This window comes from Sardina pilchardus, chromosome 13 (genome assembly GCF_963854185.1).
Source record: "Sardina pilchardus chromosome 13, fSarPil1.1, whole genome shotgun sequence".
NCBI lineage: Eukaryota > Metazoa > Chordata > Actinopteri > Clupeiformes > Clupeidae > Sardina > Sardina pilchardus.
The window spans coordinates 27311039-27333422 of record NC_085006.1 but is presented as its reverse complement, the minus strand read 5'-3'; the positions used below and the strand labels follow the sequence as shown (position 1 = coordinate 27333422).

General features: G+C 41.5%; 1 protein-coding gene and 1 pseudogene across 1 annotated transcript; both read left to right on the top strand.

Moving 5' to 3' along the window:
• The first annotated feature begins 226 nt into the window (after positions 1–226).
• On the top strand, positions 227–9255 carry LOC134099228 (uncharacterized; annotated as a pseudogene).
• A 1791-nt stretch (positions 9256–11046) lies between these two features.
• Positions 11047–15883, top strand: LOC134099892 (immunoglobulin superfamily member 1-like). The gene is made up of 7 exons (XM_062552919.1): positions 11047–11093; positions 12564–12593; positions 12827–13099; positions 13338–13631; positions 14490–14813; positions 14890–15000; positions 15153–15883. Exons 1-7 carry the CDS (start codon positions 11063–11065, stop codon positions 15245–15247), a joined length of 1158 nt encoding a protein of 385 aa, XP_062408903.1. The 5' UTR covers positions 11047–11062; the 3' UTR covers positions 15248–15883.
• The last annotated feature ends 6501 nt before the right edge of the window (positions 15884–22384 follow it).

The window sequence follows — 22384 nt, the reverse complement described above, 5'->3', positions numbered from 1 at the left end:
AACAAGCGTCTAGTCCAGCACTCTCCAAGTGCCCCTCTAGTTTGTTTATCTCTTGCTTCTCACCCCAATTTATTTTCCAGTTGTACTACAGAAGCCAACTCTTACACTGGAAACCAGCAAAGATGTTTCTTGGGGTCAGTCTGCCCAGATGAGATGCTCCATCTCCACACAGCACCAGGGTGGTACATTCACCCTACAGCAGCCCTATGGGTCATTTATTGATAGAATGACAACCACTGGAAGCTTTGCCCTCTTCACCGTTCCTCAAGTGGACTTTATCCATGAAGGACCCTACTACTGCCAGTATCAAACAAGGGTTTCCAGTCGTGAATTCAAATCCCCCCAAAGTGCTACTGTCAGCCTTTCTGTAATAGGTAATGTGCTTATATCATACAGTATATGGACATATTTCTGTGTTTTGTTAAGTAGTGTTTTGGAGGATTTGGAAATAAGGCTAAGATCTAAGAGGTTTCGTCATTTTGTAATTAACCCTTATGTTGTCCTTGGGGTCAATTTGACCCCAAGCAGTGTTTAACATCATAAAATATATGGTTCACTTTTTTTGTTTTGCTTCAAGTTTCATGACTTTTCCTTATTTGAAGGGTACAACAGAGTAAACATGAAATTTGCACAAAAATATGTTTCCAATGTCCTGTAAAAAAAATAGTTTTGGTTAGTTGGTATTGGGGTCAATTTGACCCCATTTTTATGAAACATGATGAAAATGAATATTTGACAAATTATGGATATTATTATTGTAATAGTATGAGAACATGTAGCTATTATCATTATTTCATATACAAGTACATATTACATATAAGTTATTTTGGCAGGTCTGAAAAAGTCCAAAAAGTCAGCCTTTGGGCTGTTGACACTGGATTGGCCATATTGCCAGTCAGGGTTCCAGGGTTCATAAAGGGGTGTGGGGGGGTGGGATTGTTTTGTAGGGCTTTTGATAGTGGTTATTACACTCTTGTTAAGTACCTACCACAAAAAAAAATTGGGTAAAAAAAATAATTTTAATCATTTTTGAGAGTTTTTTGTAGTTGGGGTCAAATTGACCCCAAGGACAACGAACGTCGTAAGATTATAGGACAACATGAGGGTTAAGTAATGTTGCAAAAGGTTTACAGGTTTGGAGACATAAGGAGTTAGGATATTGTTTTCTATGAAAACTTCCACCTTACAACATCTGAAAATGTTTCACTTTTGTTAACTGAAATCCCAGGTCTGCGATGCACAATCCACTATTCAATAATTACAATAAAATTGTGGACATAAACAAAGTTGTTGAAGCACTGTTGACTGTGTTTATTAAGGCTTTTGCATCTGAACTCTTCAATTGCTCCCTTCCCCAGTGGTTCTTGTGCAGCCCAACATCTCTCTCATTGCCCCAGATGGAGGGCTGTTCTGGGGGCCTCAGGGGCCAGAAGTGACCAGGGGCCACAGCCTCTCCCTCATCTGCTCTACTGAGCCACAGCACCAAGGAGGCTCCTTCCACCTCATCTTTGATGGGTCTAACAGCACCAGGACTCAGCTCGCCATCAACCACTCAGCCTCCTTCTACATTCCTGAGGCAGATTACTCCCACCAGGGCAACTACAGATGTGTCTATGAGGTCACTGTGTCCAGCCGCACCTTCAAGTCAACACAGACAGTACCACTGACTCTCATTGTAAGAGGTAAACATCCAGCACCTTGTTGAGTGTTATTTGTTTGTTTATTTGTGTCTTTGTTGTTCTTGTAATTTCCTGTTCCTTTTCCAGCATCCATGGCTCCCATCATTAGATATGGAGTGATTTCAGGGTTGTTCCTACTGATCCCTGTCATCCTCTACCTGGTGAAGAAAAGAAAACAACTGTGTTTGAGTGGCACACAGATGGACACAATCCAGATGAACACTGTTGCACACAGTGAGTCAGAAATCATCTCATTAATTAAATACTATCTATTAGTATAACGTATCCTACATTTTTGCTAATGAATTCATATGTGTTACGACCCCTTAAGTTCTTATTGCTATTGTTGAATAATAGAATATTAATAGAATACTTTTTTGATCCTGTGAGGAAAATATGTTTCTCTGCATTTAACCCAATTTAACCAATTAGTGAACACACACAGCACACAGTGAACACACAGTGAGGTGAATCACACACTAACCCAGAGCAGTGAGCTGCCTGCCCAACCAGCGGTGCTTGGGGAGCAGTGAGGGGTTGGGTGCCTTGCTCAGGGGCGCTTCAGCCGTGGACTGGTCAGCGATTGAGCTGGCAATCCTCTGGTTACAGGCCCAAAGCCCTAACCAGTAGGCCACGGGCCACGGCTGCCCAATAAGGTTGTCAATAAGTTAACTTATTGTTACAGTTATGGTTTTTAGCACACCCTACTGGCTGTGAGTGGAATGTTGTGTTAGCTGCAATTTTCTGTGTTTGCTCCCAACCAGGTGATCCAGTTAGCCAAGATGTAGTGCACTTGGCTACCCTCTTTAAAAGCCTTGTTCCGGCCTTGGTCTGCAGAGCATTTTCTGGGTTTTTCTTGCTGGTTACTATCCAGGGAGTCAAGACCGTGCAGATTAGCTTCGGCATGTTAGCATTACACCATTTTCAAGTATGCGCCGCATGGAGCATGTTCCAATACATTCCGTTGCCTAAAATTGAAAACGTTGAAAATCATTATTATTATTTTTAATTGAATTGAATTGAAATTCATTCTTATTATTATTTACGTTTTGCTGAACGAGGCTGGAGGGCAAAGAGCGTGGCTGAGCTTTGACTAGTGGTGGCCGTGGCCCCATGGAGGTATTATATATAACTGGAGAGCGTGACTAAGTCCCGCCCTCCATACAAATGAATGGCCGATGCTAGGCTAGTAAATCCGGCCAATTTTCGTCAACGCCATATTGAACACTGGAGCTCCGATCCAGCGCCAGTCGGCTCTGACCATGCGCAAAGATCCAAAGCTGGAAATGACGCATGGACCTACATTGATCTTTATTGGACATTCTGTAAAAAGAGAGTCATCCTCCAGTTCAGAGGGTGGCGATAATGCACATACCTTGCTTGCCGCGTAACAACAAGCAGAAAAAGTTGCTCGGGAACGCACACCTGTGAGTCCAGTGGAGTGTCGCACGGAGTAATGATTGGCTGTAGGTACCCGTCCACCAACATGTACGCGCATGAGAGCTCGTGCCCAACACGGATTTTCGTGCACGGAGCTGGTTCTAAATGCTCCATGAGGCGCCATAATTGAAAATGGCGCTTGCTAACTTGCCGAAGCTAATCAACACAGCCTTGACCCCCTGCGTGGCCCCACCTGGCCACCATGTAGCTCCGCCCCTGCTGTCGTATCAATTAGCCTATTCCAGGTGACATATGTAGAGTGTTTTATTACTTCAAAAGACCCCCCCCCCCCCCCACACACACACACACACCCCTTCTGCGATTGGATCCCTAGCTGAGGAGAAAATGAAGCTGCCTAGCTGTAAGAATAGGCGCGTTCAAGATGGCTGCGCAGCACAAAAACTGATGCACGTGGTTAAAAATCTGTCCACGATGGTCTAGATGGGTGTGTTTTCGACTCGCCAGTCGGTATCACATGGCCTCAACTTATCACGGGAGCAAGGCGTGGCAAGGCGGCTGCTGAGCAGCGGCGCAGCAGCCCTCTAGGTACTGCGGAGCGCTGCGGAGCCTAGACCCTGCCTTCATAACGTCAGGTCTTTGCCCTAATTGGCTTTTACATGGTCAAGTCTAGACTACAGGAAGTAGAGAGTGCACAACTTCATAGCAGCGTTTGTATCCCCTCCCCTGCTGTCACCGGCAGCTCTCGTTGCTGCAAGAGGTCATTTGGAGTTGAACTTGAACGCGCCTAATGAAATCATACGCAAGGCAGCATGGGTATACCCAGGCTCAACCATAAAGTGTACCATCAATCATTCAATTAATGACTGAAATACCATAAACCAGCTTTTCCATTAGTGTAATAATGTATTGTGGTCTCTCACACTCCATTTTAACAGGTTCTGCAAACACACATGGACTTCATCATGGACCAGATGGTGGGTCACCTGATGAAGATGAGAACATTTATGCAAACGTTGTCAAGACTGCTGATCAGAGGGATCACGGTAAAGACACTGATGGAGATCTGGAAGAAGACTATGAGATTGTAGAACAGCAGCATGGCCTAACTGCCTCAGACAACATCTATGAAATGTATGACACTGGAGTAAATGTTTAATGTTTTCTTATGCTGCAGCCAGTTAGCGTGTGTATTAGGCTAGTAGTAAGCGTGCTGCTATCTGCGTTATGCCATGTGGTGTTGACTTGACAGATATGTCATGTTTTACTGTAATAAGTGGTTTAACTGGTCTGTTTGGCAGGAGCTGTGATGCGCCTGGCTCGCTCCATGCCTGATCATTTTCTTTCTTCTCTAATATCTGTGCTATGCCACGTATTGTATAATTGTTTGAAAATATTTTTTTTATGTAAATTTGTGCGACCGTAATTGTTTGTCGCGCTCTTTTGCGACTGTCCTGAGGCAGAGGATCCCTGATGCGCCTGGCTTGCTCCATGCCTGATTATTTGTTTCTTTTCTAATGTCTCAGAGCAATAAAGCAACAAAATTCCATTCGGTTGTGGCGTCCATCCTTTCATACACAACACAGAGTGATCTAGGAGAGACGACCTCTGTTACACTGTTACACTTCATACAATACTAAAGTGTCATTTGCAATCAGATTTTGTCATTTGCCAACAGATTTTGCCGTCTGTTTTTATCACAAACATAGGCCTACACCACAGTATGTGTATTTCAAACATATTTTTACATTTGGTTTCACCTCTAGGTGGCAGTATTTACCTCTTGATAATGTCTGGGTTACAACTGTAACACTGGTTCCCTGAGTAGGGACCAGACCTATTACTCTATGGGACTTGATCGCCAGATGACATCCAAACAAAGCTCACTTATACAATCACTCCTAACTCCTGACGCAGAGAGAGATCCGCACAAAGGGCTCGAAAACCAGACTGTCCTCCCGAAATCCAGATGTATGGTCACCCTAGCTCTAAGTCTAGGCTCTTGTACCTCCACTATCCAATGCGCCAGCCTGTCCTTAGAAAGGGCCGCCCTTACCCCTTGAGGCCGCCCCATAACACACAAACAGCTGCTCACAGCGTCTAAACCCCTTTGTGCTATCCAGGGAAAAACACAGCGCACGCACAGGACATAACTTATTACATTTTTCATCTTCCACCGAGGCAAAAGGAGGCGGTGAAAAACTAGACAGCTCAATTCTCTGATTCTGAAAAGGAGCTGTGACCACTTTAGGGGTGAAAGATGCTTTGGGACATACAGTAGCACTACCCTCTCACCACCAGCTGAGAAGCGTAAACAGAAAGGATGTACTGAGAGCGCATGTATCTCACTCACTCGCTTAGCGGAGGCCAACGCCACCAGTAGCCTAATGCAGTTTTGAGTGACGACGTCTTAATGTCTACTGACTGAAGAGGTTCAAAGGGCGGCTCCGCCAGTGCACGCAGAACCACTAATAGATCCCATGCCGGGAAAAGAACGGGGTGAGGCACCCTGATACGTCTCACGCCTGCCATGAAACGTATCACCAGAGGATGAGAGCCTGGGCTAGTATTTCCGATGTCAAAATGGCAAGCTGAAATAGCCGCCACGTACACCTTAATAGTTGATGCAGCTTTCCCTTGCTCCAACAACTCCTGGAGGAAGTTCAGAATCAGGGTCTGGCCTAGATCCATTGGCAAACGTGTATTTCCTGGTTGGCGGTGGACGCTTGTCTGAAGTTTGAAAACATTGGAGTTCAATCACTAATGTTGGGTAATCCCAAGTCTCCCGGAAGTTCCTAGAGTCTCCGAATATTGATACCGGCTCCCTAATGCCAACCAGTAAGTCAACCAATCAATTTTCAGTGTGGGCGGAAGTACGACAGGCGGAGCCAGGATAGGTTTTCGAGTTTTCGAGTCTGCTTTTTCACTCTTTCAAAAAATGTTCAATAAATCCCCTTTTGAGCCTCAAACCTGAATTCTCCAATTAATGGCATGGTTCTCTCCTGAGAAACAGTAATAATATGTAAAGCTTTGAAATACTAAACCATTATAATGTGCCGTCAACCATTCAATTATTGACTGAAATACCTAGAGCCATCTTTTCCACTTGTGTAAGAATGTATTGTGGTCTCTCACACTCCATTTTATTTCAACAGGTTCTGCAAACACATACAGACTTCATCATGGACCAGATGGTGGGTCACCTGATGAAGATGAGAAGATCTATTTAAATGCAGACCTGCCTGCTCACCAGAGATCACGGTAAAGACACTGATGGAGATCTGGAAGAAGACTATGTGAATGTAGAAGAGCAGCAAGGCCTAACTGCCACAAACAACAAGTATGAAGAGGATGACAGGGGATAAGGGTTTCTTTGGGTCAGTCAGTCCAGATGAGATGTTCCATCTCCACACAGCACCTGGGTGGTACATTCACCCTACAGCAGCTCTCTGGGTCATTTGAGACAAAGGGCACCACTGGAACCTCTGCCCTCTTCACCATTCCACAAGTGGACTTCATCCATAAAGGACCCTACTACTGCAAGTATCGAACAAGCGTTTCCAGACGTGAATTTACATCCCCCCAAAGTGATACAGTCAGCCTCTCTGTAATAGGTAATCCAATTATACTGTATGTACATATGTCTGTGTTTTGTTACAGTAAGTAGTGTTTTGGAGGATTTGGACATTTCGTTATGATCTAAGTGGTTTCGGCATTTTGTTAAGTAATGTGGTAAAGATTTACAGGTTTGGACATAAGGAGTTAGGATATTATTTTATATGAAAACTTCCATCTTATAGCATTAAACTTTAGACTTTTTAACTGCAATCCCTGGGCCGGTATTCACAAAGCATTTTATTTTACCACTAGGAGTACTCCTAAATCGCACTAAAAGATCTTAGTTAGAAGTTTTCTCTTAAAAGTTATTCACAAAGCCTCTCAGACCTCCTCTTAGTAAGGAAAAATGTCAACTAATCAAGATAAGATAAGAGCTCCGTTGCTATGGTTGACGTTGACTTGATTGACTTATGATTATAATGTGGGAATGATGGCAAAAACCTCCCTTACGATGACGAGCGACAGGTGACAGGTCTTAGTTGGCTTAGCTGAGAATGTGTGTGCTATAAGTACTGTGAAGGATGGAAGATGATGAATAAATAGGCCTAAATGAATAAAGAGCAAGACAGAGCAAATATCCCAGTAGCATAATGAAATACACTACGGATTAAAGCAGTATGGATTGAAGCAGCTTGCAACATGTTTAGAATGAATCTGTATGAAAACACGTAGCCTACATTCACAAAGAGGAGAAACTATTTAATTTGATTAACAATGAGATGTTACATTTAGCTCACCCGCAATGACGGTTTTGGTTGTTGGTGTTATTATTGCATCCCTTAGTTACAATGCACAATTATTCCCTTGCAATTGAGACTTCCTTTAAACGCATGTTCATTCAAAACATTGTCACTTGGAATGCTACAAAAAGTGGTTTAGGATTGTTTGTTTATAGGTCTTAGTGAGTTAGGTGTCCTCTCGAATTCTTTTAAGCTGTCCTAGACTTAGAAGCTACTTTTAGGCTTTATGCTTTGTGAATTACTTTTAGTGAAAAAAGGAGTCCTAAAGTTAGGGGTAACACGCCCGATTTTTTTGGAGTTTCTCCTAAATTCGCCAGTTGGGAGCTACTTTTAGCCTTAAACATTTTTGTGAAGACGGGCCCTTGTCTGCAATCCACAGTCCACTATTCAATAATTACAATAAAATTGTGGATATACTGCAAACAAAGTTATTGAGGCATTGTTGACTTGCATAAAGAGCCATTCTATTTCTTATTGACGTGTCATCTCATATTAATCCTCCACTGATAAACTGCCTCCTTCCCCAGTGGTGCTTGTGCAGCCCAACATCTCTCTCAGTGCCCCAGATGGAGGGCTGTTCTGGGGGCCTCAGGGGCCAGAGGTGACCAGGGGCCACAGCCTCTCCCTCATCTGCTCTACTGAGCCACAGTACCAAGGAGGCTCCTTCCACCTCATCTTTGATGGGTCTAACACCACCAGGACTCAGCTCACCATCAACCACTCAGCCTCCTTACATTCCTGAGGCAGACTACTCCCACCAGGGCAACTACAGCTGTGTCTATGAGCTCACTGTGTCCAGCCGCACCTTCAAGTCAACACAGACAGCACCACTGACCGTCAAAGTTATTATTTGTTTGTTTGTTTATTGTTTTCTCTTGTAATGACCTGCTAATTTTCCAGCATCCCTGGCTCCCATCATTGCATCTGGAGTTATTTCAGGGCTGTTCCTACTTTTACTGATCCCTTGTGAAGAAAAAGTGTTTGAGTGACACACATACACACACAATCCAGATGAACAATGATATATACAGTGAGTCAGAAATCATCTCATTAATTATGACCGCCGGTAGCGTAGCACATGCGCACATTCACACACAGAGACACACACACAGACACACAGACACAAAGACACACAGACACACAGACACACAGACACACACACACACACACACACACACACACACACACACACACACACACACACACACACACACACACACACACACACACACACACACACACACACACACACACACACTTTTTAAACACAAAAGCAAACTCACACATGCACACACTCATATACACATGAACTGCAAGAGTATAGGAGATACAGTATAAACATATATTGCACAAATCGGAGATACTGTACAGGAAAGTTGAGAAGCGTAATTTATTTTTGTGGAGAGAATTGAGAACTGAGCGGCGGTCATATTGTGTACCGCTAAATACACACTGCAAAAACTGTTTCTTCCACTAATGTACAGTATTTATAATTGTGGTCTCAAAACAAATGCCTTGGAACAGGTTCTGCCAGCACATATGAATTTCATCATGGAACAGGTGGGTCACCTGATGAAGATGAGAACATCTATACGTATGCAGTCATGCCCGCTGTCCAGAGGGATCATGGTAAAGACACTGGTGGAAATCTGGAAGAAGAAGAAGAGCTGCATGGCCCAAATGCCATAGACAACGACTATGAAGAGGATGACACTGAAGGAGATCTGGAAGAAGACTATGTGAATGTAGAAGAGCTGCATGGACCAACTGCAACAGGCAATGACTATGAAGAGGATGACATCTATCAAAACTATAACTGAGACTGTTGGGGTATGTTTGGATGTCATGTAGTAGTCTCACAGATCCAGACTTGACTTAAGCAGTGCCTTGATCAGGGTAAGCACTTGACAAACCACATGCATGTTTGTGTATCTCAAAATACGTCATTATGTGGCATAATTTTCATCTTAAAACTTAGTTAAAAACTGCATCTCTTCAGCACACCATATTAGCTGTTGGTAGAAAACTGACCTACACTCATTCTGTAATGTGTCCCAATTGTGACATAAAAAAAAGTGGGGTTTTGAAATATAGGCCAAATTTGCATCAAGTATAATTTAAGAAATATAGGTGACCAAATTGATATTATTTACCAGATGACATACCTCAGATATGCATCATTTTTATTAACAGCCTACCAGCAAAATGCATCAACTATAATAACTGATGAAGTAGTAAACTAACTGTGTAACTATCTATCTGTCAGTCTGTCTGTCTGTCTGTCTGTCTGTCTGTCTGTCTGTCGAGCTATGAACATGCTATGAAGAGTAGGCTACAGTGCAATGATGCAACAACTTCCTATACCGGTCATGCAGCTACAGTGCTATCATGTAGTTTGGCAGTTGACTTACCTGGCTAATGAAAGCAAGGCAACATGCACTCTTCTGTTTCTCTCATTTTCGATGCACACACTCCTACTCAGTCAAAGAGCATGAACACACATACCTCTACCCTCTAGACATAATTATTGCTTTTGTTAAATGTTTGTAAATTGTTTAATAAATTATCACTTTTGGTGAAAATTTTCGTCTGCTTCCTCTTCTTATGTTGTGGCCTGTGGTTCAAATTGATAGGAGATCAAAAGGTTTAGCCTACTGACAAAAAATCTAAATGAGTGATTTTGTGTCAAATCAGACAAGGTTGTTACTATCTCAGATGTTGTTCAAACTTTGTCTTTATCATCAATGTGTCCTAAAACCAAGACCTGTGAAATATTTCTGTACTCTTCTGTGTCTTCAGATATTTTTCAGACCTTGAAATTCTTTCATTTTTACAGCTTGAAACTCATGCCATGTTTGGGCATTGACATTTAGACAAATATTTTCCTTAACCTCCCCAAATTTTCTAGGATGGAGACCAATTCATAATAAGCATTTGTAAACAATTTACAGTAATGTCTGCACTAAATGTCTCTTGACGTCCAAAAGAGCCCTAGACTTCTTAATTTTATTAATTTGGTGTCAATCACTATTTTATCTGGAATCAGCTTATTAATGTTTTCCCATCATTTCAAGTCTCCACAACAAATGACAAGGCATGTTTGTAATTACTTGTCATTTTCATGTGTATGTGGGGTAGTTAGTAGGGCCATGAAAATCCATGTGGAAATGGAAAAGTATATGGACATTTAGAGTGTAAAGTACCAATACCCATGTCCCATTCACAGAATAAATGCATGAAGTTACAGGTGTTTTGGGAACACCAAAATAAACATTATTTTACAATAAAAAGAAAATCAGTTTCAGCGCCTCCTCAGGTGAAATACAGTTGCTCCATTGTTTATTATAAATAATAAAAAAAAAGCAAACAATGAGTATGCCACTGTAATAATTCAAAAATACATTTTTACAGTCTATGGCTGAGCTATATTAATTTTGAGATATATTGTAATTGGTCAGCCAACATTTTTTTTTTTTTTTTTTTTTTTTTTTAATAAGTATGATGACATACTAATTTGCTGACATAGCTTTGATGACTTTCTTGACCACAGTGTGGGTAAAAGAGACTAAAAGGAACTGAGAAAGAGGAAGACATGCCCATTTCATGAAACTCTCATCAGAGACAAAGATGTCGATGGCTGTCCTCGCTGTTGTCTCAGGTAAAATTAAACTCTCTTTTCTTATCTGAATGTGCAATGTGAACTCCTCTGCCGTATCAACATATTTATGGATGTTTTACCAAGCAGTGGCACATTGTGGGATTAAAGGAGCTTCCCCCTTTATTCCACAGCCCACAAGAAATCCAAAAATCATATAATCATACAAATAAATTAATTCACTGGTACATTTATCTGGAATTCAAATGTTTTAATTGTTTGTTTGTTTGTTTGTTTGTTTGTTTGTTTGCTTGTTTAAACTCAATTTCAATTGTATGACTGCATGCATTGTTGAGATTAGCGCCCTATCCGTAGACAACATATGTTGACCTACAAATACATACAGTATATAGAACTGTGCTTTTCCATTTTGGTTTAAAATGCTTTCAATAAAATAAAGCTATGCATTTGTGTTGTGAAATATCAAATCTAATATGTTTTGCTTTCAAATATGTACAAGACAAATGGTCAAGTCTTAGCATGGTTGAACCCAAACTAACGTGTACGCAAATTTGGATTTGCTCAATTGGTCTTTGTGGAAAGAAGTTAATTGACGTCCATTCCCAAGGACATCATTCTCTCTCCTACCCCATCAACACACACATAATACTCACTAAGTAAAAGTGTTGATGAAAAAGGTTGAATAGCAAAAAGTTGAATAGAAAAGTTGAAATAGGAAGTTGGATATGGCAGGATAATCTAGAAATGAAAGCAAAACCTAGAAAGTTTAGTATTAGCTTAAATAGCAGACATTCAAGTTTGAAATATTTAGGAGCGCTCACCTATTTTCAGAGATCCAACCTGTTAGGTAAATGCCCCCCCCCCCCCCCCCTGTCAAATTTGCAACCGTTTTTGACATTCTTATTCAGAGGAAACTATCACTGGGTCAGAATCTAGACTTGTAGAAGGGACTTTGATGTAGTTATACTTAAAGGAACAGTATGTAGGATTTTGGCCAAAACTCAGAGTCAAAGTTGGCAATCCAGATGCCAAAATACTAGGCTACTGACTCTGTGATTAGTAGATACGTGGAGGGTGGCACATCAAGCCAAAACACACAATATGTAAACATCAACATCAGTTGAGGACTGCAACTTCACGCTTTCAAGTGATAATATCCTGGCCGGACTACTGTTGTCTGTGATATAAGCATTTGAAATGAGCATGATTTATTAATGTCTAGTGACATACATATCAGCCATTTTATGATTAATTGAAATATATTTCTTACATACGGTTCCTTTAAGCTTGTGCAGAGCAAGTAAGCATACTTATACAAAGAAAATCGGTTAAGAACTTCAACTACTCGCTAACCAAAGCAGGGGAATTTCTCACCACTGAGAGGAGAAAGGAAACTGTTGTGCTGAGGATGGCCTTTTCTTAAAGGGTCAAATGTCCCAATGCACCGGGGTGGACAATCATTTTAGGGATGCAGTAATGTATATACTAAACTCTTTTATTCTCTCTTCATAGTATTTTGTCTCTGTGTCACTTCAGTAGCTGGTAAGTGAAGTGTTTCTCCATTCAAATAAACTTGAGAGCTATTTTTGATTTTGCAATCTTTTTTTTTTTTTTTAAATCTGCATTGCTATTTGTACTCATTGTTAAGACGGAGGCCACAAGAAGTAATACATTTGCCATTTATGAATGTCGTTACAGGGGAAATATCCAAGGGGTTGAATACTTTTTATAAGCACAGTCTTTCATTAAAGGTCTTAAATTGCTCTCTCCTCCAGGTCAATCTTACAGACCCTACATCCTGCTCAGCTCCCCATATTCAGCTGTCTCACCAGGAGAAACTGTTCGTATCATGTGTGGCGGGATTTATGACCGTCAATACAAGGATGTCTGTTTATACAGAAACGGTTCTTCCATCATGAGACAGTACAGTTACTACAGTAGCAGTGTGACCTTCACTCGTTTTATTGTGGATGTCTCTGACACAGGCAGCTACACATGTGGCCCCTGCTCTGGCTTCTACAAGAGCCGCTCCATTAGTATCACTGTAGGTGAGTGAATGTGAAGTCAGATGGTTCACCTTGAAAAACAGATTGATACTGATATGAGCTGTGTAAAGCTGGGAACAAGCTAAATGATAAAGCAGCAGTATTAAAGAATATCTTCACTTCTAAATGGCTACCTACTGTATAACCCCTCTTTTAACTAAATTTGTAACAAGATGTGAAATCCTGCTGTGATATTTCAGTTTGTATTTCCATTTCCTCTGTACTGATTGTTTTGCACCAGTTGTACTACAGAAGCCAAGTCTTTCACTGGAAACCAGCAGAGAGGTTCCTTGGGGTCAGTCTGCCCAGATGAGATGCTCCATCTCCACACAGCACCAGGGTGGTACATTCACCCTACAGCAGCCCAATGGGTCATTTACAGAGACAGTGGAAGACACTGGAACTTCTGCCAATTTCACCATTCCTCAAGTGGACTTTACCCACGAAGGAGCTTTCGATTGCCAGTATCAAACAAGGGTTTCCAGACGTAATTTCACTTCCCCCCAAAGTGATACTATCAGCCTCTCTGTAATAGGTAATGCCATATCACATTTGGACATATTGTTGTTAAGTAATGTTTTGAAGCGTCTGGACTCTGGATGGATATAAGGATATCTTCTTGTTTATAATGATAGGATCTTTAGTTAGGATATTGTTTAATATGAAACCATTAACATTCCATTCCACGGAAGCCCTGAACCGCAAGTGAAGAAAAAAAAAATTGAGATGCTATCTTGTTATTTCGAGATCATATCTCGTTATTTCAAGATAATATCTCATAATTTCGAGATAATACACATATGTAAAAAAAAAATAAGATTTTCTTTTTTTTTTCCCCCTCAGATATTATCTCGTTATTTCGAGATGATATCTCGTAATTACGAGATACTATCTCGTTATTTCGAGATAACACACTTAGGTAAAAAAAATATATATAAAAAAAATGTTTTGTTTTTTTTTTACTTTCAGATATTATCTCGTTATTTCGAGATAATAAGTCGTTATTTCGAGATATTATCTCGTTATATTATCTCGTTATTTCGAGATATTATCTCGTTATTTTGAGATGTTACTTTTATCTTGAAATTATGAGATATTATCTCGAAATAACGAGATATGATCTCGAAATAACAAGATAGCATCTCAATTTTTTTTTTCTTCACTTGCGGTTCAGGGCTTCCGTACCATTCCATAAAATTCCATATTTTAAGTTTTTCCCTTTCTAACTGTAATCCCATTATCACAGTCTTCTGTTCAATAATTACAATTCATTTTAAGCTCATTAAGAAAGTTGTCAAGGCACGGTAGACCTCTATAAAGAGCCAATCTAGCTTTAAGTCACGACGTGTCATCTCATATTAATCCTCCACTGATAAACTGTCTCCTTCCCCAGTGGTGCTTGTGCAGCCCAACATCTCTCTCAGTGCCCCAGATGGAGGGCTGTTCTGGGGGCCTCAGGGGCCAGAGGTGACCAGGGGCCACAGCCTCTCCCTCATCTGCTCTACTGAGCCACAGCACCAAGGAGGCTCCTTCCACCTCATCTTTGATGGGTCTAACAGCACCAGGACTCAGCTCGCCATCAACCACTCAGCCTCCTTCTACATTCCTGAGGCAGACTACTCCCACCAGGGCAACTACAGCTGTGTCTATGAGGTCACTGTGTCCAGCCGCACCTTCAAGTCAAGACAGACAGCACCACTGACAGTCATCGTAAGAGGTAAACATCCAGCACCTGAGCCTTATTTGTTTGTTTGTTTGTTCTTTTCTCTTGTAATTCCCTGTTCCCTTTCCAGCATCTCTGGCTCCCATCATTGCATCTGGAGTGATTTCAGGATTATTCCTACTTTTGCTGATCCCTGTCATTCTCTACCTGGTGAAGAAAAAGATGAACACTGTGGCACAGAGTGAGTCAAACCATCTCATTAATGAGATAAATCTATGTGTAGGACTGTGGTGCTGATTTTAATGTAACTTTTGAAATAACAAATATCCTAAACCATTTTTTCCGCTTTTGCATTAACAATGTGTTGTGGCCTTCCACACTCCATTTTAACAGGTTCTGCAAACAGATATGGATTTCACAATGGAGCTGGTGAGACACACGAGGAAGTAGAGAACATATATAGCTACGGTGTCCTGGAGGAAGACTGAATGTAGAATAACTATGTGGCCCCACTGCCACAGGCAATGACTATGAAGAGCATGATGGCCTCTATCAAAACTATAACTCAGAGTAGTCTGGTATATTTGAAAGCTGTTGTGTCAGTATCCCACGACTCTGTTCACTTGTAGCCCTCCTCTGGCCCTCTCTGTGTTTTGATTGTCTCTGTCTGCCTTTGTTTTGGTCCACAACACCTTTTTAATTCTCCGTGACAATTTTGATCCCAACCTTTTCCCAATTCTGATCGTGTTATCCACTCTACTGAAACCTTGCTCTGTCTGTCATTCTTTGAGATTGATTTTGTTTGTCTTCTAGTAGCTGCCAACATGCATAAGTTATAATAATCTTTAAAGGTTTGATTTTTTGCATTTCTGATTGTTAAGGATTCACATTTATATTCATTTAACTTGTATCCAGAAACCTTACTGTATTTTTCAATCATTTTCATTAGTTTATGTATCGATTCCGCTGGTGAAGTTATGCAATGCAAATCAGACAGGCTAATAGGCTAACTGGACAAAACCCCATGCCAATTTCTAGCTATGGTGAAGGGTATGTGATGATGTGGGTATTTTAATTCCAAAGGCCAAGGGAACTTTATCAGGATGCATAATATCCTGGATCCATGAAATAGCTGGCCTTTAAAAATAAAAACATATATAAAACATATATATATATATAAAAAACCCTCCTGCTCCTGAATTTAACACAAGGGTCAAATACTTATGACCCCTAGCATTTAAAGAGGAACTATGCGGGATTGGCGATTTCGTTTTTCGTTTTCGCTCGTTTTATGCTTGCATTTTCTCTGCAGAGCTTCCCCGACAGCTTTAGCTTGTATATTTATACATGTATAGGCTATATTTAAATATATAAATTGCAAGCGTGGTTCTTCGTCTCAGACTTCCAGATGTAAACAAGGAGCGATCGTCTCCTGCAGAAAGTTGCATAGGGTCTCTTTAAGGAAGAACATTTATTTTTTTATAATACATTCTTCAATCACACAGAAAATTGGTGTCCTTAGCTGTTTTTACTATTTTTTTAAAAAATAAGGCATTAAGATCAATTGTCAAATGACGATTTTATATTCCTCTTTTTAGGCAACTTTAGCATGGTATCAAATGCATATGCTCCCCACTGTACATGTCTTCAAAATATGTTATTATGTGGGATAATTCATATAATGACATTCCAATATGTCAAATAAAACTTTGGGACATGGCACCACTGCACCATCTCCTGCCATCCAGCAGAGGTCACTGCACTCCAGTACAACCTCACTTCCCTCTCACTCCCCTGTTGAGATCATAGACCTAAAAGAAAGATACATAACATAAGGCAGGATCCGGTGGGTTTCAACTCTGGGCTTAACAGCCAGTCTCATGGTTGTGATAGCCTTCTCTTCACTCTCACAGGTGACAACAACGTTTCTGAAATAGCTCTGCAACTCTGTGATGTTTATTGAGCTCCACTCATAACGTGCATACTAGCCTACAATCCAACCGGTAGTCTAACTTCCCGCTCCCGCGGCTGCTCTGTATTCTATCCCATAATAACTCCCCGTGTCCTTAAAGGTATATTCCCCTAATACCGAACATCACAAAGGTCAGGGGGGGTAATCAAGTTTACGATATGAAGTCATGTTTAAAGAAGTATATGACTTAAAGGAAAACTCAAAAACAATGTTACAGATGCCCCAGGGCTAGAGCACTGTGCTGCCTGGCTGCTCTATAGCTCTTGGCTACTGTAGGTTAGCACCGATTAATGATCTCGTGACCTCAAGAAACAGAGATTTATGTCAAAAATGGCAAGAATTCTCCTTTTAAGAGAGAGGAGCGGGTGAAATGTAGGCTAACTAGTAGAGGTAGTGTCTGTGTGTGAGCGTGTTTGTCTGTGTGTGCGTGTGTGTGTGTGTGTTCTTTCTCTAATCTGCAGCTGTTCACATATTTACAGTCCCTCTTCCTTTAGCATGCACTCGCACACATACACACACACACACACACACACACACACACACACACACACACACACACACACACACACACACACACACACACACACACACACACACACACACACACACACACACACACACACACACACAGTCAGTGAAGTAAGGCACAGTAAGAGCCCTTGTGTCCAGAGTACATACTTCATTCCACATTGACATAAAAAGTCCAATCATCCAACCAGAGCAGGCTGAGGGAACAGTCTCTGTGACGGACGGATAGAGCCCTTTCTGTAGACTATCTAAAGAGCCCCAGTGCTGTCTATGCTGTGGGAACGACAGAGTTCAGTACATTGTGGAATGTGCTTGGCGTGGGTGGGTTTGGACACAGAGAGACCGATTACAGTTTTTGTTTTTTTGCAATTGCTAAGACACAAGAACTGCTATTTCTGGCACTGTTACTGAAACCACTGATAGCTATCGAGCAGATTTGCTAAAAGGTTAGACTTACTTGGTCATCGTTTTGCATATACTGTATCTAAACACAGTTATACAATAGACTGTCAGTGATTTGAAACCTACAGTAAGTACCTCGACTAGCCTGGCTAGCGCCTCGCAAGGCAGGATGGGAACACCCAGGCTACACCTCGACAAGACCTATAGCCAAAAACAGCCCAGAGAAAAATGAAGTGGAAAAGCCTCCAATTGTGTTATAACAGAAAGGACCAGAGAAGCGACCAATTTTGTTGGGTGCTGGTGTACAGGGGTGGTATAGGATTGTACTGACTGGTTATGGCCATGTGGCGGCGCTCTACTGACACTTCTGTATGAATGTATGCCGGATAGAGAAGAATGAATAAACGTTGCCCAATTGTATCCTGACGGTTGTCTCCTTGAGTATAGAGGAGCAATACAGGGGTGAGACACTTAACAAAAGGGTAGAGATTGCGCGACCTCTATAGCGAACGGCAAATGTGGAGGCTGACCACGCCTGCATACCTCATTCAAGACTGTTCTTCCCCAGATATTTAGTCAGAGAGGGTATTGTGTGTGATGCTTGCAGGCAGCTGAACTGAAATTACAATTCTGGTTACTGTATTGTTTTTACTGTAGTATAGTACTGTAATATTTGTGTCATTTATAGTTATGCAAAATGATCATGTCTGACATTTGGGACTTTGAGTATTCCAATCAAAATAAATTCCATTGTATCCCATAATATTATATGTGCACTCTACATGAAGAGTTCAGATGCAAAAGCCTTTAAAAGCCACTTCTGTCAAAAATGAGATAACGATGGTGATTGAATGTTCTCCACACATAGTATACGTTAATGACATAATTTCACTTCAAAACACGCTAAACACCAGACTCTTCCTGGTCTGAAATATTGATGTGTTGGCAAAATCCTGTAGGAGCCTGATACAAAATGCTCATTTGAAAGAATTAAATTTAGAGGGTTTCGCATCTGAACCCTTCATATTTACAAGATGCTATGGAAATCCCCACAACAACTAATCGGCAGTTTAAGCAGCTAAAAAGTAAAAAAAGAAATTTAGTTGCAGCCCTAGCAATTCCTATACTTGTCTCTGTGTACCGCCTATCTTTAGATACCGCCACGTCGACAGAGTAAGTGTCTGTATTTGACTTTGTTTGATGGGCATTATGATTTGTAGACACAAGCATGCTGCTTCCACACCTTATGTCCACTGTGTGTGTGTATTTGCTTCCACGTGCTCGATGGCACATTGGTTCTTGCGCACTCATGTGGTGGTATTTGAGTGTGTGTGGGTGTGTGTGTGCGTGTGTGTTTGTGTGTGTGCACGTGTGTACGCCTGTGTGTGTGTATGTGTGTGTGTGTGTGTGTGTGTGTGTGTGTGTGTGTGTGTGTGCGTATGCCAATCTCTCTCTCTCTCTCTGTGCGTGTGTGAGTGTGTGTGTGTGAGTGTGTGTGTGTGTGTGTGAGTGTGTGTATACATGTGTGTATGTCAATATGAGTGTGTGTGCATTTGTGTGTGTGTGTGTGTGTGTGTGTGTGTGTGTGTGTGTGTGTGTCTGTGTATGAAACTCTGGTCGTGTACACACAGGAAACACACAGGCCGATCTGATGCAATATCACTCTCTGTTACAGTATCATGAGATAGGCCTGTCTGAAGCTTCCACAAATGACTCTCACACACACATCCCTAGAGTCAGGGGAAGCACAGACACATAGAGACTATTTACAAAGACACACATACACATACACACACACACACACACACACACACACACGCTAAACGTTCACATTCTCACACAAAGGGAGATCTGATGTAACATCATCATGTACTGTATTTCACTGTGACACATGAAATTACTACCATTGCAATCTTTCTAATGAAACTACACTAATGTACGTGTTATAATGTAGGTGTTACTTGTACACACACACATGCACATACACACATATAAACGTTCACATACACACAGAAAGGGAGATTTGATGCAACATTATGCTTACACACATAGAACAAGCACAATTATAGTGTACAGTTGCACACACACACACACACACACACACACACACACACACACACACACACACACACACGGAGCTAAGCATGAGCTGCTCAGGGAGCATGAGTCACTTGACAGAAAGTTTCTCTGAATTCTGTAAGCTATGGTCACGTGGGTGCTGTTGGAAGGGTCCCTGCCCGGCTATATGCTCTGAACTGTTTGGGGGTGATAATGTCAAGGGGTTTTCTGTCTTCATTTATTTCTGTATTCTACCTTTCTTTCTCTCGCCCTCCTGTCTTTCTACCTCTATCTCTCTCTCCTCCTCTCTTTATGTCTCACACACACACACACACACACACACACACACACACACACACACACACACACACACACACATACACACACACACACACACACACACACGCACACACACGCTGTTCGGACAATATGCTGATTACTCAATGAATATCTTTTAAACATACTAGTCTGTGTGGTGTTTTTGTCTTCTGCTACATACAAGATAGAATACAGTAAGTGGTGTCCAGAAGTGACTACGATAACTGATAACCGATAACTAATAACTAATGTCTGATAGCGATAACTGATAACCGATGATAACCGATAACCAATATCTGATAACCGATAACTGATATCTGATAACCGATAACTACTATCTAATATCTGAAAACCGATCTGTAAGCGGTGTTCAGGAGTGACCATGACTGATATCTGCACGTGGTAAACTAAATTAATTTACGTATCCATCAACATATTTTTTTTTCTTCAAATCTAGAACTATACAAGCCCTTAAAATGTGATTAATATCTGAACAACAGCCATATTATACAAGCCCTTAAAATGTGATTAATATCTGAACAACAGCCATATTATAAACGGGTCCTGTGTATTTGTCATGTGATGTGTTTAATTTCACTAATGCCACGAGAGCTTGTCACTACACATTTATGTAGTAGGGGGGTTGGGGAGAGCCGATTAACCCTCCTAGTCACCACATTCCTGTCTAAAAAAAAAAAGAAACTGTTTTATCTAGGGATAGAAAGAAGAGGTTTAATATTCATATATAACACCACAACCACAACCCTCACCACTTCATACTGTTCACCTCTCTTCTGGATATCAACAGGACTGACAGCTTTTTAGTTATCTGGGAATCCAGCAGGCTGTAAGTGCTAGTGGTGAAGAGAGGGGAAATGTAGTGAAATCAGGTGTGCTGAACGCTCACCCACCACACCACTGCTGATGCACTCTCACCAAGATATACAATACTGTACATAATACATGTGGCCTACTGTAGCTATTCTTGCCTGATCCCACTGACAAGTGTTTACTTGTAGTGATGGACATGCCTCTCCGATCTTACTAATGAGTAAATATTTACGATCAACATAAATATAAATACTGTATCATATTTTATGTTTTTATTCAAATCTAACTGAATACATGTATTCAGTAACATGCTGTTAAAACAAGGAACTGAGCTTTGCACAGTTACCCAGAAAGCACGAGAGGGAAAGCTCATGAGGATCTGGAAGGTTGCGGAGAGAAACATTCTGTAACTGGGCAGATGGTGTTCCATGGAATCTCCTGCTGGGGCTCTTGAGGTCATGGATGTGAAAGAGAATAGGAGAGAAAGATGTGAGGATGGCCACTTCCTCCTCATTGAAATTCAGTGGCAATCACTCAGGCAAACCACGTCACATCAGCTATGACGGCCAGAGAGAGTGTGTGTGTGTGTGTGTGTGTGTGTGTGTGTGTGTGTGTGTGTGTGTGTGTGTGTGTGTGTGTGTGTGTGTGTGTGCACGCGTCAATGTGTCTCAGGGGACAAGGTATTTCTGGCTCAGATCAATGCATTGTGCACTCACACATGCACATACACACACACACACACACACACACACACACACACACACACACACACACACACGTATGCAAGCTCACACACACCTACACACAAGATACACATCAATGCATGCTTAAAAGCCCATTGTGCACATGCTTCACACTGACACAGACAGCTAAGATTTACGCCACCCTGGCTCCCTATTGGAAAAGTGCTGAGCGAGGGCCGCTGTTGACAATTAACAGCTCTTCCGTCCGCCATCTTGGATTTTCTGCGACTGGAGACATTTTGCCCAAGGTGACCTTGTACAGTGAACAGCTTAGTCTCAAGGAAACTCTAACAACCGCTGGCCACACTGAGCGGTTTCCATGGCATTTCCCTCATTTCCGTCGCTGTCTTGTGTGTAATGTACTGTGTGTCATGTATTGATGTTACGCAAAATGTATACGTTACTAAGAAAACGTCACATCACAACTGTAAAATAGCAGTTTTGTCAACTCATCCCTCAGGGTCAGAGTGAGAAATGGGCTTCTAGCCAAGTCAGTTTCTGGTGTTGGCTGAGATCACGTGTGAATAAGGCTGTGGTATTTGATGAGGGAGTGAAAATATAAGAGAACAGAAACCAGAATCTGAATATTCAGATAGCCTAATTGGTTGCTTTGTGTCTTTCTCTCTCTCTCTCTCTCTCTCTCTCTCAAAGACACAAGCATGCACATGTGGGTGTGCACGCACACACACACACACACACACACACAACACACACACACACACACACACACACACACACACACACACACACACACACACACACACACACACAAT